Genomic DNA, 18,262 nt, shown 5'->3' with positions numbered 1-18,262 from the left:
TTTAGGGCAAAGAAGTTCATGGGAAAAAGGATGGATAAAAACTCACAAATAGACAATGAATAGTAGTTCGTCTGTTGAACTTGTGAAATGGTGAGTGCTAGCACTAACTGTGGTTGTGATTCGCCCTCTGTACTGATCGTTTGCAGGGGCTTCACATTTTATGATTTCAGCATGGAAACTTTTTTAAAATCCCTTTTGAAATGCAAAATAAAAACCTCAAAATGACCTCAATAGTGTATCATGTTTCTTAAATTACAGTTAACGAGTATTTCCATTTGTTTACAGCTAAATACTTTTCTACCAGAATTTTAGTAACACGATAAAAAGCCACAGCGTACACAATTCAATACACACATTGCATCTCTTATTCAATTCACAGTTGCCTGATGCTTTTATTCTCCATGAATCCTTCCCTAATTGTTTTCAAGTCAGTGAAGTGAAATGATTAACCCCAGGAGTAATAACATACGTTGACTGATGGATCTATTTGTCAGTGGACAGTCTGCCAAAATAAAAAAAAAGACAAACTAGCCGATATATTGCCACCTTGAGTTCCAGGCTCATCGATTTTCCATTTTCAGTTTTGCCATAGCAGCTTTTCCTCGTTTACACCCAATACTTTGGAAGCTATCTGATCATCTTCGGTGTTCAGATAGAAATCCATGCGTGTAGTCTGCAGATAATAATCAAATAATAAGTCTAAACTAGTTTAATAGGCTTCGCGTAGAAAGTTAAAAGTTAAAATTTTGTTCTAAATGATGTACAGTATATAGCTTGTGCCTGATTCTAGAAACTGCACGGACTTCATATCACTCAGCTGCTTTAACTTATCAAAATGATTTTATACATCAAATACACAGCTTGACGTGATTTTATTCCTAGACTTAAGCGTGTTCATTAAAATGTATAAGGCTTTGGTGACAAATTCAATTTCTTATGCTATTCTCCTTTCTGACAGCGAACACTTGTACCGGTTAACTGTTGTCAGAATAGAAGTGGATACTGACGTATCCATGGTAACGTTTACGTCTGTCACTATATAACACAGGTATAATTATCTGCTACATTGGATCTGACCACAGCTGTTGACAAACAATCTTATTCGGCATGTCCGCGTTTGTCTTGTCGTAACCCATTTTGTGGGCTCCAGATCCGGTCTTCTTCACTCAGCTTTCGCCGTTGAAAAGGTATGTTATATAAACGCAGGTTGTACCACCAAAAGCGAAGTTTATTTCCTCGTTTTTACAGGTTGGACGTTGAATTTGAAGTAGACCTTGTTTACTTACACTGTAGATAGTTTACCGGATGTGAGAGTGTTTTTTGTGTAGAATTCAATCCTTAAAGTGCTTTATACATACTGTATATTCTCCTTGAATACCATTTCATACCTTTCGTAACACATTGGTAGTCATATAGGTCTTTTACTTAAAGTTTAATGAAAGACCAATCCATAGTTTTCAGTGTTTGATAGGTTTCTCAAAAGACCAATGAATTTTACTTATAGGGAATGCATACACGATTTCCATTGTCTTCAACATTCTTACTTATTTCTGTTAAAGTGTGGATGATATTACTGTTGGGCAGCCTTAACTGTAATACTCAAAACTGATATTCTACATGAAGTAAAATGCAAGAAAAATGAATAACTGTTCACCAAAGTAAAGAGACCAGTATTTATTTATTTATTTATTTATTTATCTACTCGTTTATTTACTTTTTAGAATTAGATGAAATGATGGTCGGTGAGCACTATTTATTGAAGACCCCAGGAAAATAAGTTAATTTTGTTTATTATTTTCATTTACTTATTTATTTGCTTCATCTACGTATCGTTATTATTTGTATTAATTTTCTAGACCTCACACGACCTTTCCAGATAAGGCGAAACGCAAAAGTGAAAGAGAATTAATCACTAGCACATTTCATTATCAGATTGTGTTAAACGTTACCCTTTTCTGATTGCCTTATTGATATATGAGGACATTCAAGACGATTATCGACTCTTAAACATATCAGCTTTCCTTATCCATCTTGGCAATCCCTGGTGTTCATCAAAATGCTTCCTTACAAATGTCTGTCGTTTTGTCATCGTTATCGAAACCCCGAACTTCAGTGCTGAGGCGCGCGCAAGTGACATTTTCCTATCTCTATAAGGGGGGGGGGTGTGAACTCCTAAGACAGATGTACGTTGAGTCTATTGATAATTTTGGCATTTTGTCTCTTTTACACACAGTACACGTAAAATAATATGTGCGCCGAGTACCTTCTCATCTAAGCTTTCTTTGCCTCAAGTGTGCGCTTGAAATTTAGCACGGTTACCAGCTTACTTATGCCCCGATTTTAGTGTGCATCGAAAGGTTCACCAAATCGTAGCGTTAGCAAGCTCTGTACCTGTTACAGTATATTATTGTGCCACACGTAAGTTGGCGTGTTAATTTGGAAATAAAGAAGCCGCTCCACGTCGGGTCTGAAACTCAGGCTAATATACCAGGAAGCTTTAAATTTTTATCGATTTGCATCTGTATCCGTTTTTCTTGTCTCATTTGCCCTATGTGTCTGAGAAGCCGAGAGAATCCCTTGTAATCGATGAAAACTTGGTTTCATTTGACGGGGCGAGGCGCCTACTTTACTCCTTTAAACCTTGCAAATCACTCTCGACCTCCAGTTTCGAGGTTGTATTTGTATATTTTTCTCGTATTGTCAGGAACTGACGCGATAAATTGTGACGGAAAGTAAACTGATGTTCAGAATCTATGTTATGTCTTTGAGAAAAAAATGAAAAAGATGTGTTGTAATCCATCTACATTTCGGACAAGAAAAGGTAATGCTTACACGAGTAGATCGTGGCCTTGAGGACAAAAAAGGTCAGTGTTAACACTATTAGAAAGTCATCTCTCATCTCCATTAAAGGTGATCTCTCTTCTGAGAACCGTGTCACTACCGATTGCCACAATTAGTTGGTGGGCGAAAATAACCAGACGTACAAAGTTTCAGAAAATAACGCTTATTTAGCACCACGTGCGCCGCGGGGCTTTTGAAGTCTGCAAAGGGACTGTCTGTGGTATTTTTCTTTCTTTCTTACTTTCTTTTTTCACACAAATCCTGCAATTTCACTTATATTTGGTAAGCCGTTGACTGTGTCTCGGTGGTATCATTCATCTTTTGAAGCAATGAAATTACTACTCTTCATGGGATCTACAATTTTTGAATGCAATTTTGAGCTTGAATAAAAATGAATAATACTGGTCTTATCAAATTTGTTATTGAGATATTTTCGATTTTTGGAACTCGACAGTGTTATAGACGGTTAGTTTTAGAGAATGTTCGATAGAGCCTAGTATTTATTTCTTTCCCAGCAAAATTCCATTAACGATCTTTTTTAGTGTCTACTTTTGTGCTTTCCTGATTTTCACAATCCCCTCAAAGAAACGAAAACCTATGGGAATGTAGGTTTGAGTTTAAAGCTTCATTTGGAATTAGGTACGTTATACAAATTTGGGCCTACTGTACATTTTTTCTTTTTTTTTTAGTATATATATATATATATATATATATATATATATATATATATATATATATATATATATATATATATGAAAGAGAACCAAAGCAAAACAAAGGGCGCAAATAGTTTCTCTCTCAGAGTCTTTGTCCTTTGATAAATTTAGCTCGAATGGTTAAATTCTTATGCTTATCATCGGTATTCATCTCAAATATCACGTCATTTTCTCTTCTGACTTTGCTTTAATGTCAAAGCCATTTCTCGGAAGTCATTAAATTATCAGGTTTCCAATTATCAGTTTTGCCGACAGCGAGACAATGTTCAATAATAAGGCACTTTATTTACTTATCTTGCTTATCGCGTGTCTCGGAAATTGTCAGAAAACAATGTCATTGCAATTTTACCTTTGACCTTTTTACCTTAAAATTGCATATTTTGATAAAGGGCGATTATCTAACTGAACTACATGACAAGTGCATGAACAGACATTAAACAAAATATTTTTAAAAAGAAACATTGAACACATTTAGGTGCGATGTATATATTTTGACAAAAAGAGGATTTTTTTCTATTTCCGGAGCTTTAACTTTAACACCAAGGTAAAGCCTGGTCCAAAGCATTGATCAAGCTTGCGTTTAAGTAGCTTTTTACAATTTTTAGCATTCTATACCTTACAAGATTCTCCATTAAATTCAACTTTAGTCGCTTATTAGTACGTGTCGGATGGCGATCACATGGAAAATGTAAGAGGTCGGACTATATAGATATAGATATAATACTCTGTCATTAAGTGAAAAGGATGCTATTTGCTTTCGCGAACTTGACAGGCGTTGTCTTCAAATACAATAGAAAACTTCAAGTTGTAATTATCTCAAATAAGGAGATTGAGGTTGTGTGTTTACGTCCATAAGTGACCAGGAGTTGCCAATGTCTCAAAGCAGAAAATACGCATCCACGAGATTTTAATCTAATTGGTAGTTTTTATTGAATACAAATTAAAATGCATGTAATATTGATGAAAAATTTAATGTTACGGCGTGCCCCGCTTAAAACAAAGTTAGGGAAAATAATGGTCTTAAAACAAATTTTATAGGGTATCTCAGAATTTTTGAACTCGCTTTAAAAATGATAATCAATGAAATGCAAAAATGTTGATTACCCCATGAAAATTCATTGATTGTACATTTTGAAAAAAAAAATCCGTGTGTGGTCTTAGTAATGTAGGTGTGGGCCAATACCCGCTGTCCACCATAGAGCCAAAACCCTTTGTGCATCCTTTATCTCAAACGACCACCTTCTCTGTCAGTCAACTATGTGATCAATAATCTATTTCATAAATAAAACGATCAAGCTTTGGCTTCTCGCTGATACGTAACCTTATGAACATCACACAGAGCATTGAGTGTGTCCCCTGAACCAAGCTTTATACAGACGGAATTTCTCCCAAAGGTATTCACTGAGAAGGATGGTCTCAGGGGACGTGTCCGGATACCTAGGACCGGGGTGGTTTATTCTGTCATTTTTCAAAACTTCTAGGCTGGGCTGCATGTTAAACAGATATGATTCCGGTGGCTATGTTCTAGTTGTGTTAAAAGGCCATCATTTGCACAAGCCTGTTTCTTATTAATTTTTTCACCAGGCATCTGTCAGGATGCTATCCTTGCAGCAATATTGGGGGGAAATTAGTGATCGATTTATTTTTCTGTTTTACTGCGCTTGTGCCATAACAGCTTACAAAGTAGCTTTCTATGCCAGCGAAATCAACATTGTATCGCCGTGACTTTGCAGACAAAAACAGAAATCAACATTGCATTAAGAGGTTTTTTTGTACAAAACAATTTGCTTGTCTCAGCTGGTCCAGCTGTTCACGCCTTTTCAATACCTAAGTGCTATTCATTAATATAAGACTGGAGTGGTTCCATCTCATATTTCTTTCATGGGAACAGCTTTGTAACAAGCTTGTCTCCAAATGTAATACCGATATGTATATGCTTGCACCTGATGGTAACCATTGACTTAAAAACGATGTTTAATTTTTCATTTGCTAATAGAGGAAGATATCGGAATTATTTGATTGAGTCTGGCAAAAACACAGGTTGATTCAATATGAAATGTAGTTTAACCATCGTAGTATAATCGCTCTTTTTGTGTCTCTATTCACAATTGGCGATTCGCCCCCAAATTTGATTGAAACTGTAGGCATACCAGCTTATAGGTCAACGAAAGCCATCACCTATCTACAGGTAAGGCAGATATATTTTTCAAGGTACATGTAGCAGGCTGTAGGTTGATCGATCAATCATTTTAACCGGGGACGCAATTGATGTGATTTGAGACCTTCGACGCCGTCTTCCCCAGTGAAATAAATGCACAAGATAGACCTACGTGCGCAGGCCATAATGATTTATTCAGTGTTTCATTGCGAAAGCCTCTCTGGGCACCAAGTAGCTAAAAAAAGGCAATGGAAAGATAGCACTGGTGGAAGAGATGATTTTAAAATCTCCGCACACTGAAATTCAGGATTCGAGTAAGCATTCGCCCTCTGACACTGGGGGTAAAAGAGGGTCTAAAAGAGGGTTAATATTCGGGCTCTTAAACTCTGCGGTGACTAATTGCAAGAGGCAACTACATGTAGTATATTAAGCCTCCATTCTAACCCAGTGTAATGGTCCAGTAAGGTAAGCTGTTCTATACGAATCTATGGAAAACCATTCGTTTCAGGAATATTGTGCAATGTATTTTAGAGGTAGGTGTATCATCATCTTATGCACCTCAGAATATGAGGAACTTCTATACAAAAAACGCCATGTGATGACAATGCCAGGTGAGCAGAATTCAACTACATATATCATAGCCCTTACATGCAAGCAATCGCGTTATCTTTGTGCTTTTGAGGTACGCGTCGTAATCCTATTGATTTTTAGGATAATTAACTGCGCTTTTCCTATGTTGTTTTATTGCCATGCGTTATTTGCCTACATTACTTTTGATATTATTTCTGGAAATCATATAAAGTAAAAGCACGCAAGGTGAATTCAGTTGTAGATTCATTTTGATATAAATATATTTTTAATTTAGCATTTATTTATTTATTTATAGGCCCTTTAATTTTATTTCATCTGTTTTGTTTGTTTATTTATCTTTTAATGTTTGCGCCATGACATTTTTAGATGTCAAATCAATAAACCATACAGTGTGGTAATAATGGTGGATATTATTTTTACCCAAGCCATATGTGACTTTATGTTTGTATAAAATAAGACTTATTCATGTATATTAATTGTCATCGTGTATTTGGTGTTTGTCGTGGATTCCAAATCCGTGAAAGAATGGTATTATTGTCACTTTAAAAGTACAAACCATCAAAAGAAGGCTCCTTTATATCTTTTTACCCTATTGTCTATATTACTTGGTATGGCGTACATACAGCATACACACATGACAATTGTACCATTGAGATAAACGAAAATGTCAACAGGCATTAATCCCAGTTTCCGCATCAAATTTTGAAGCGGATGATTTACGTTTCTGATAACTCAAAAATATCCAATCAAAATAAAATAAAAACTTAATCTACTCAAAAACAAGGCATTGCCTCTAGCATATGTAAGGTTCGGCTCAGTAGGTCTTGCTATACCATTGTGGTACTCAATACTCCCCCAAAAATATTGTCCCAAGGCTATTTAGTCAAAACCTTAGGTAATATGTCCTTTGGTTATACTTCCCTGTAAAGTTCCGAAGAATGAGCAGCTGTCGAACTTTTTACATATTTATACCTGACAAAAATAGCCAATAGCTAATTGAGGCACACTGGTTATGCAGATATGATAGAAACCCCATCTTAAAGATATTTGTTTTAATGCGATACACATCAATAATGTAACTGATTAAAAGAAATTAATATAAATAAATTTTTAGGTATGTTCAATAGGCTGTGCAGGTGCTACAGTTACGATAAATGGTAAAAAAATTTAAGTGTAATTAAATGGGTGGATTTATTAATCCTATTGGCATCATATTACGTGTCTCTGCCGACGTGTTACTAGAGAACGCAGCAATAAACCATTAATGATAGACCCCATTAAGAATAAAGGGACTAACAAGTCCAAGGGTCAAATATGGCCGACCCACTTGAATACTTCCCAGAGGGATATCTATTTAGTGTCCATTAGCGGATTAGACGGCAAGCTTTGTAGTGGGTCACCATATTTGACCCTCGGACTAGTTAGTCCCCATAGGCGACTGCCATGAAAATGATTTTTGCCAAAATACTCTAAAAGATGGTAATGACATAACGTTATAAGTATGGGAGCCATATAAAAAGTCACATACACATGTAACTGCCTGCAAACTGCATTCTAGCTAAGAAATAAGAGATAATGGTGGTAGATGTCCTATGCTATCAGGGATGAGACGTGTTTGAATTGGCATAACAGTCTTCAGCAGACGACCAAATTGCTTTTGGCTCGTTAGGATCTCTGCAATCTGGTAGTCCAATTCGGTTGATCTACGGGTTCCTGCTCTGCACACATATTATGACGACAGTCTGCCATGTTCTACATAAAACACATTAACTAGAGGCCCTTGACCACGCACGTGGGTACACGCAATAGTTCAAAAGATGAGGGAATATCTCTCGCGAATAGTCACGCTTTGAGCAGTCTTTTAATAGCTTTTAGAAGCAGCTCGTGACGCACATGAACCTAGACAGATATTTCGTGATCTCAAAGGAAGAAAGGCATCGATTTTCAGCTCATTTTTTCACCTAGGGCCAGGGTCAGAAAAAAAGACGTCTTTTCTTCTGAGTATCTCTGGCCTCCTATTGGTAAGGTTGTTTTAAGCTTGTAAAGCAATTCTTTGAATTTGAATAAGGGATATGAGTATATGTGAGGCTTGGGTCTAGAATAGTGTAATGAATCCAACTGTTTTTACTTTGCAGTGGAGCATAAAGTGAAGAACCAAATCTCGGCGTGAACACTGAAAACACTAGGTAGAAACAACTTGAAATTCTACATAGAAACCTAAGATGACTTCGGGAAACAAATACTTCAACGCTAAAGAAATTCAGCTAAAGGAAACAAAGGAAGATAATTTTCCGGAATCATCTTCGTCGTCGTCGACGCAAACAGTTCTGCAAAATAAAACCAATGCTGAGGGAGCAACAGGTGGTTTTAGTAATGTGACATCGAAGCAAAAGCCAAGGCGGCAATGTTCCGAGTCGATTCCTACCATAAGTGAAGAAAGGCTTACAGCTGCAACCAGGAGAGCCTCAGATAGCGGTCAGCAGGCGACAAGGGTTAGGTCATTGGTGGACGATTTGGAATTAATGTAGGCCTAGCAACAACAAATTATATGAACAACAACAGCAACAATTTTCAAAATAAGAATCTGGGTATGTAACTACAGCACCATGCATCGAATGCTTGGGTATTCGACAAAAAAACCGGAATCAAATTTTTTGTTGGTTTCACAACTATGCCAATTGACACGGTAAAAATTAAGCACTGGTTATTAGAAAGGGATTCTGAATATGAAATTGTAAGTACAGGACAGTTTTCTATACACGATAAATAGGTTTTAAAGATTCTTGGAAGTAGAAATTTGAATGAAACGACTTGCGAACCAACACTTATGAACAAATTTTTGCAACATAACATGACAGCTTTCTGTCAAGTACCCTCAATTTCAGTACAGTTATTTTTTCACTTTTCACGATCTGGAAGGAGGCTGATACTACAACACATTGGAATCACCCACAAACGGAATTCAAACAGACTGAACATTAGGGTTTGCACATGAAGATAAATGTTAATTATGTTTCTTTATACATGGAAATGTGTGGCAATCTTTAAGTGAAATGAGAGGATTTCTTATGTCGTAGTTGATAACCACTTAAAAGGCATGTATTTAAAAATAAGAAACGCTGTACAAGAAATACCACTTAACACGGAGATGTTTATGACACTACTGTTCAGCCAAAGGTCAAACCACAGTCTTAAGACATTGGAAGATAAAAGGGATTTGCCTTTTTTTTTTAGTTAACTTTGGAATGAATATTTTTCCCAAGACGGGTGAAAGAAACCTGCCGCACGAACGTTGCCATTTTCGGGTAATAGGTTACCTTGAAATGTAATGCACATTGAATCTGTCATCAAGCCACTGAGCAGAACAAAAATGACGTCGATAGAGTGGATCAAAGATGGTTACTGTAATCAGCTTAAATGCCTGACAACCCTCCTCGAGTTGCTAGGGGGTAATTAACTAATTAACTAGCTACTCAGGGTGGCTTGTCAGGTAATAAAGCTGATTACACTGAATGCACTTCAGCGAGAATCCACCGCAGAGCCGGATCGATCCACCTGGTACGATGTTTGAATCTGAACGCGGTCGAACAAAAGTTATTTGCACTTTTTGTGATAAAAGCCTGGTTAAACCCCAGGTCTCAGAACTAGTTACCCGCGGGATCTTAAAGCCATGTCTGAAAGCATTTTTTTATTATTCAAAAGGTCCTGTCTACGTTAATTCCACCTTGGTAGAAGTCACATAAATAGTTGATTGTTCACTCGCCATAGTTTAGTCAATACTTTAGTCAAAGTATGATCCAGTTTTTTTTTTTTTTTTTTTTTTTTGACAGTTTTGAAATTTGAAATTGATGTACATCACTGGCGTTATTTGTCACTCTCAAGCCTTCTAAGAGACCATTTCCACAGATATTTAGATCGATCTATCCCTCTGGGGAGTCTCACTAGATTGCTGTCAGCTTAGCTGGCTTAAATGTCTGTCCCGCCTACTAAAAGCTGTAAGGGGGTAATTAACTTCTGTGCGCGCTCGGCTCCCGGAAACTGACAGCAATTTAGCGTGAACCCCCAGGGAATTAGGTCGATCCAGATGGATCGATCTAAATTTGTGGGAACTCAGTCTTAGAAAACACCAAATATCGCACTATAGGACTAGTATAAGGGATCATTAGGTGCTATTAAATTATCTTGTTCCACGCAAGGGATGATGCTGACAATGACAAACCACACGAAAAAATCTATGAAACATTAGGTATCAAAGAGATTTTGACATTTAAAGGTAACCTTCTGTTGATCATAAATGATAAGTTGATCTGCTAGATTTAACGCAGATCTAAACATTAAATTGATCGCATGTACCAAAGCAAATTAACACGGAGTAATGCAGTGAATGGGGCGCAGTTTAACAACAGGTATTACCATAATTCGCCACCTCTGCGTGCAATTTCTGCCAATTTATTTAGAGCAGCGTTAAATAGAAAATCGAAGAGAAAATCGCTAGACTTCCCGGTGTATATTACGTTAGTTTGCTTAGTCCAACTGGGCATGTTTAGTCGTTGTATGGTTCTTATCTGTGAGCTGTGAGTTATTGATTAGTTTTTAGATCTACAGGTGATGCTGGCTTCCTCTGTGTTATGCATTTGCGAGAACGCGGTTTATAAAAACAAAGACCAGTAGCAAGCTAGTTTGAAAGACTTACAGCAACTGACTCTATGGTTACTTTATTTGTTCTAAAGGTTTTAATATGTAGGAATTTAAACATTTCCATCTTCAACAATTTGTTTATTGTCAGTTGATATTTAAGCAGTATCCAATGGTTTGATACTTTTAAATAATATACTCATAAAGTAAAACGTCACCTTGTCAAATCGTTTGTTTCGTCAGTCTTTTCAATTAATTTCCTTGCACTCGAAACAAACCACACTGCGCAAATTCTGTTGTCATGTCCAATTTAACGATCCAATGATTACATTGGAAGATTCACAGAATTCCATTTTTCATGTTTAACAATGACTAAAAGATGTCTAACTTAACGCCGGATATAGCTATGAAAATAAAATTGATTGAATAATGCATTTTGTTTGAAATAATTTTGTCACCAGTAGTGGTTGCCATCTTTGTAGTATATCTTACCTGGTGAGAATAAGATATCTTTTTGCAGCATTTCATGTAATTTTCTTTAATTCGAATAATAATGGATTTCAACCATGGCTAGAGTTAGTGGTATCTGCTTTGAGGATCTTGACTGTCATCTTTACTGATATGTGATTCCATTTCATATTTCACTGATTCACCAATGTCTGCAGAATTTAGTAACTTCAAGGTTCTTTGGTGGATATCCTCTTATTTCTCTCTCTTTAAGGTTTGCGTGCAAAAATTACCTCCTTTTGGTAAGATGGGTCATTAGACTCATTAGGCACGTGCTTTTGCCTGAAGGCGTCCCTTGCGGTATTACTAACACTTAATGGCTTTGTTAACACTTTTCAACATTTGATTAGTTGTAAATGAGATACGGTCTTCATATCCCTGGTTGAAAACATATCATTTTTCATTTGTTGAACATACTTTTTGAAATTTTAAGTATAATAGCCATGCATCGTTAAACATCTCGTGTTCATTTTAAACAGGTAATTTTCCGTTTGTCTCCATACCAAACAACATTAATAAATATTATAAGTTTCTCGTACTCATCGACGGGAACCATAATTTCCACTTCTTCGCTTACCCTTTTAATGAAGACGCCTGAAGACGCCCCTTTTTAACTTCCTGACTTTCAGATAAGATTGCAAATATCTCGTCTTTCATTTATTGTTAATTTCTTGTTTTTTCAGGTAGCAACCTCACTAGTTCATAGAAATAAATTGCTTTTTCTTCATACAATGCGCAAGATTTCTTTAAACCTCAGAAGAATAAAAGACGAATTATTTCTAGTTTAAACGTTTCAAAAGCCTAAGTGCTACGTCTATCTGACATTGATTCTGTTCTACGAAAAGTCTGAACAGACTACAAAATCAACGGAATGGATATCGAGCTAAATAGCGCTAGGGCTATCAAATCATTATCAAGGACCGGTGTAACAAAACTGAGGGTCTGTGTAACAGAAAGTCCGCTCTCCATTAGTTACAATGGTTAGGGTTAGCCAGACCTAAGTAGGTCAAAATCTAAGACGAGGCTTACCTGTACAAATGAATGGGGGACTCTCTGCCTCGTCCATCGGTTTAACAAGAGCTATAGCACTAAAAACTGGGCTAAAATTTAAGTCCAAAAATATGGTCTGTTTCAGTTGAAAATAAATCCATTCTTGTGTACATAATTAAAACAAGACTGGATCTGAAACACAATGTCTTTATTATATAAAAAATGGACAGCTTCTGGTTTATCTAGGGTTGCAATAGACTTCAATTTTTGGTCTAAAAGTTTAGACCAGTTTTTGGGCTAACAATCCTTTGTAAGTCAGGACCCAGTGACTTGCTAATCCTTGCTTAATCAAAGGGGTCGCCTGAAGACGGAACTAAGGCCCATATCCGGTGCAAAATATCTCTGTCTGAGCAGACCAGGAGTCATACGCACGCAGGTATAAGTAACTTTAATTCACTATATGGTCTTTTATGGCGCATTTTATGTGAAATAATATAAGCTCTTTGTAATACTGAGGAATAGTCTGGCAAACTTTATCTTGTCTGTAGTAGTCGTCATTTTTATTCTTATTTGTTTCCGATTCATATTACAAGTACAGTACATATGATAATCTTTGTGACGTAAAATATTAAAAACAAATTGATTTCACTGTGAAATTTATATCATTGAAAATTGAATTTAATTGAAAAAAAAAGTCATATTAAGAATAGATCATAAGGGCACATTCTAACTTTAATAAATAGACCTTTGTATACGACCTCTCTTTTGAGATTAATGGATTTCATCATCATCAATCATAAAGATTTGCCAGAATTTTTCAGGTACCTTTTAAACCCATTTTTGTTTAAAAAAGCGAAACATATTGATCTTGGCGGCTTAATTATATTTCTTCGCATATCCCTATAGTATCGTGAACAACCTGTTCCAAAATTGGCATTTCTAAGTAGTGTCCTTTGTGATAAATCAATTCTGTGCGTGTCACTGCCAACATGTGATTCATAATGATGTTATATTTAAAAGGACGATATATGTCTCTCAAGTTTTTCCCGGAAAATGTATCGTGGGAGCAGTTTTCTTTGGAATTGATGGCGTTCATTTTATGGCCTGACGGAATCTAAGAGATAAGATTCTTATTCTATATACAACAATGTTGAAATATTTTCCACAAACAGCAAAAGACACAGTCCAAATTACCTTGAATAAGAGACATCCACATTTCTTATGTTATTTGTATCTAATTATTCATTTAATTATTACATGTTCCAACAGACGTAAAACATCTTCACATCAATTCCCCCCAGTGTAGTTTATATAGACCGGGCAGATGATTATTCCTTATAGGCCAATAAAATAATTAAAAACTGTTGTTGTGAACAGATTGGTTCAGAAGGTTTTCAGAAATAGATTTTAATTGATATGGTGGAAAGGATATCGAGAAAAGGAAAAAGGAACCTCTTATGTACAGTCGATAAAATGGAGAGACCATGAAATATAATTAGTTCATTGTCGTTTTGCTTCCTTCACATGTCATCCATGCGATTTATCAACTTGTCAAAATAAAAACTTTGGAGGTACAGGTCAACTATTTTCCTAGGGTTATAAAAAATCATGAAACAAAAATCCAGTAATATGTGGATTGTCTCTGACTCCATCATATTTCTTCGTGCTATCAAACAATCAAAAGTAGTAGCTTATTAATTCTATCCAGAGCCTTTTAAGATGGTATGTTTTAGAAAGTATAATACTGCGAGATTAACCCATGGTGATTACCTAGCCATATCATTATTGTCATATAAAAAGTGTTTGGCCTCCCTTCGTTTTTGACTAGTGTAAAATATTTCCTTGGGAAAGCTCGTTAAAAATTCTTGAAATGTGCATGAATTTAGAAAGTACACGTATGTACACTTGGATAAAATGATTCTGGCAAAAATGGCGTGTAAGTACAGTTATCACTAAATCTTGTTTTTCAAGGTTTTTAATGTCAGCGTGGGAGAACAGTCACGACATTTATTACAGGCATTTATTAATATATGTAACTGAGAATTGACAAAATCAAGATAAAAGAGGCACCAAAGGCCATTCAGTGGCATCGATGAATATGTGTAATTCAGAAATGACAGAAACAAGATAAAACAAGCACCAAAGGCCATTCAATCTAATTTAAGCCCGAGAAATTCATATCGAACATTTTCTTTTTGTGCAAAAAGATGCACCTGCCTTTTTTCCGACGTTAAATTTGTTTTCATCGTGATTACGGTAAATACTTCTGATATTTATAAATCGATCCGGGAAAGGCATTTGGATAAATAAATTGAACGCTAGGTGCCCTCGACATTATTCACCACTCGAATACTATCAGAAGTGCGATCAAAGTCCATATTTCACGCTCATAATTACCTTTAATAAAACTAAATTTGACCAATGATGACTTTCCATATCAGGACTGAATTGGTAGGCTAGGGAGTATCACTTCAGAATTAAAAAAAAAAAAAGAGTTCAACGTTTTCCGTATTCCCGCCTTTTAATTTCGGAACAGGGTACTTCTGACGTGTTTTTACTATAAGTTTCTCGGCGTAAAATGGAACATGCAATGCCACGTGTCCGTTTGTCCCAAGGGCTACAAGCGAGGGTCGTTTTTAGACAAATTGACGAAACGTTATATTTTTCAGAAGATTCACACAGCTTTTTGTCACTTGTTGGAAGATTGCCAGCTAGATAATTTACTTTATGTGCCATAAATAGAGTTTAATGTTGTTACCCTTTTCTATTGATCTCTTTGAATTGGGTTAAGAAAGATTCTTGGTAGTTTTCTCCAATTCTCCTGACTATGCTTATGTGACGAAAACAACTTTGTGAGCTCCAAGATCCGTGAAATTGTGTGGAGACGCATAAAAATTGACAAGGACTGTGAAATAAGTTATCTTGATTATCACCCGAACTTTGCATAATGTGACTTCTAAGAGCTATAAAATAAATTGGAATCTATTTCTGTGGTGTCATTATTCACGTTTAAAGGGACGGTGCATGGACTTTCGGAACACGTCCATTATCATTATTAAAAGCTCATACCAAACATTACTCGGTCGGGTTTTAAACTCAAAAATACTTTGAAAATTTACACAACACTTATCTTGACCTGACGCAGTGTACTGTTTACCTGTGTGTAGTCGCTGCATTTCACGTCGCGTAATGATGATGCAATTTTGAACAGGTGTGGTGATTTCATATTATCTGTAAGGAGGGCGCCGCGCCTTGGGACATTAGTAAAGGCTCTCATTCCAAGAAAAAAACCCGATTTTCCCGAACCATATTCCCCGAATGGTCTCTTTAGGGGCGCGCGTCAATTATACTGAGGAAGCGCTTCAGGTAGTCAATGTGTTTGCACGCAAAACTATAAACATACGTACTTAATCAGTCCAACAACGAAAATAAACATGCTGATCGTAACATTTCGTAATAGAAGATAAATGTGACAAATTTTCAATGATGTTTACAAATATGTGCTATATTCACATGGTTGTCTTTATTCCTGACTATTTTAAATCACACAGATTTTTTCTCTGCTCAACAAAACCGTGATTATTGGGGGGGGGGGGGGGTGTTGAATACAGTCTAATGAGAAATAGTCTTATAATGTTTAAATTGTCGTCCTATACGTTGTGTTCAACAGGTGTGGACAGAGGCGGTAGAGCGGTCGGTACTGAAATGAGAAAGACACTAAAGCAATAAAACTCAGTTTCTTCAAGCCGTTATAAAACGAAATATACATTTGTCCCCAGCACAGTTGGAGTCACTCCTTTCCTGTTTCTGAACCTTCCTAATGCAGCATGCAATCAAAGACAAAAAAAGTACAACTATAACAAATTAATCAAAATTTATTTTAGGTTAACCAAAATAAAAGCAGCATACGGACCTATTCCGATCCCTGGCTTTGCTGGCGTCTTGCCGAACCTGGTAATGGGCGGTTTCATGTGCCTGAACTGGGCCTCCAGAGGGTTATTGGCAGGATCCTGGTAGCTAATGCGGGAGATTGAGTTAATGGTAAACTGCACATTAGGAGGACGACCTGAAACCAACCGTTATTGGCGTCATAAGAATTCTTGGGTTTCAGGTTCTGTGACAAATATCTAGACAGGCAAATTGCCATATAGTTTTGAAAAAAGGCCCTTGTGTATCTCTCTGGTGCCAGTTTTATCAGGAAAATAATTACGGGAAATATCAGATCAGCAAGTTGCTGTTGAAATGGAAAAATTAATTATTCAACAAAAACACTTCCAATTTCTATTTCATTTTTCGTTTATGTTAAATGATAATGCGCGCACCAATCAAAAATATGAAGGTATTTATTTATCTATTTATTTGAAGTCGGCATTATATTTGCATATCTTTATACAGGTTTACCAGCTACCTTGCCAAACTGACACTATATAATCTGTGCCATCTTACCTTTGCTTTTTGCTGAAGGCAGGATTGTCCCAGAAGTGAAGTTGACTCGCGCTGTAAGGAAATGTTTCAAAACGTGATTTCATGCATGTTATCCATTTCAGGGCACATTCTTTTTAGGACCAATTCTGGCCTTTTTTTTTTTTTTTTTTTTTTTTTTTTTTTTTTTTTTGATGAACACCCTTGGTAATACATTCTTGATGTTTTGAAGAGACTATATTTCAACACTTTCGACATATAAATAGAATCAGAACCTACGAAAAATATTTTGTTTGTGACATTAAGACTACTTTTTTGGGTCATGCTGTTCTCCACAAAGCTGCCCCTGTAAACCTACCAACCTCTAATTTCACAAGAACAGCTTTTACTCAAAACTGTTTGCATTTACTTATGTTTATATCTTAATCTGAACAAATCCAAGCACCCTCTTGATATTTTTTTCAGCCCCTTCCCCCCGAATATTAAAGTAGATTAAAAAAGTTTCAGTGGCAAAAATGTTGTAAAGAATCATCTTCTCAGATTCTGGTAAGCTGTGCATGCTGTGCATGAACTTCTGGTCAGCTACATGTAAGAAGGTTGTCAGCCATCCGAGATATTTACCTGTATGCTTCTCCATTTCCGGTAGTCGCACTTTTATACGATGTGGGTCGGGGTTCCAAATATCAAAGATCTGAAGGTGTTATCGTTTACATGTTATCGTTATAAGTGTAATAATATGGTAATTGCACACGCACACACTCACACACTCATACAAAGGGGGGGGGGGGGGGGGCAATGAATAGATGGATTCAGACCATGCAATAAGTTACCCCCCGGTAAAGGCCTATAATCGTTTCTCGCGTCTCTATACGCACTATTGCTGGATTAATTTTTTACAGGTAAGCAAAATTCTATGAAATTCGTGTTATCTTTATCAATAAATAAAGAAAGAAAGAAAGAAAAAAAGAAAGAAAGAAAGAAAGAATAAAATTTTGATACACCTATTCAACAGTATTCAAGCAGATGAAATGCCACTACCGCATGTTCCCTGTTGTATGGGCTCTGTATCTTCAGCCCTATAGGATGAGGGTTCTGACGCCTCGTTGGAGATAGAATTCGCAAAGCCTCCCTCTCCACTTCGAAATGACCTCGAAAATCCTTAAAAGTTGTATTACGCGGCCAGCGATGTTTTCTTGTGAATACGTTAGCCATTGCACGAAAAAAAAAATGTCACAAAACTTTTGGAAATTATAAATCAACGCATCACTCGGTTACCGGATGAAGGGAGTCACCACAGTGACGTCATTGTCTATTTATGACGTCAGGTCCCGTCTGAAACGGGTCTCATGACGCCACAGATTAATCTTTATCTTATTATCCTGCAGCTAAGTCCAATGGCATC

At 36.4% G+C, this 18,262-nt stretch overlaps 1 protein-coding gene and 1 long non-coding RNA gene across 2 annotated transcripts; one reads left to right on the top strand and one right to left on the bottom strand.

Moving 5' to 3' along the window:
• Positions 1 to 5,784: 5,784 nt before the first annotated feature.
• Positions 5,785 to 11,168, top strand: LOC147762809 (uncharacterized). The gene is made up of 2 exons (XR_015333590.1): positions 5,785 to 6,180; positions 8,442 to 11,168. It is a non-coding gene; the product is annotated as an uncharacterized LOC147762809 (long non-coding RNA).
• A 4,754-nt stretch (positions 11,169 to 15,922) lies between these two features.
• Positions 15,923 to 18,165, bottom strand: LOC147762808 (uncharacterized). Its single transcript, XM_087009613.1, has 5 exons — positions 17,899 to 18,165; positions 17,482 to 17,551; positions 16,885 to 16,935; positions 16,352 to 16,504; positions 15,923 to 16,138 (listed from the first exon to the last, which is right to left on the bottom strand). Exons 1-5 carry the CDS (start codon positions 18,070 to 18,072, stop codon positions 16,089 to 16,091), a joined length of 498 nt encoding a protein of 165 aa, XP_086865739.1. The 5' UTR covers positions 18,073 to 18,165; the 3' UTR covers positions 15,923 to 16,088.
• Positions 18,166 to 18,262: the final 97 nt, after the last annotated feature.

Source organism: Lingula anatina, chromosome 3 (genome assembly GCF_051362555.1).
Source record: "Lingula anatina isolate TDL-2025a chromosome 3, LinAna3.0, whole genome shotgun sequence".
Lineage (NCBI taxonomy): Eukaryota > Metazoa > Brachiopoda > Lingulata > Lingulida > Lingulidae > Lingula > Lingula anatina.
This window is presented reverse-complemented; position numbering and strand designations above follow the sequence as displayed.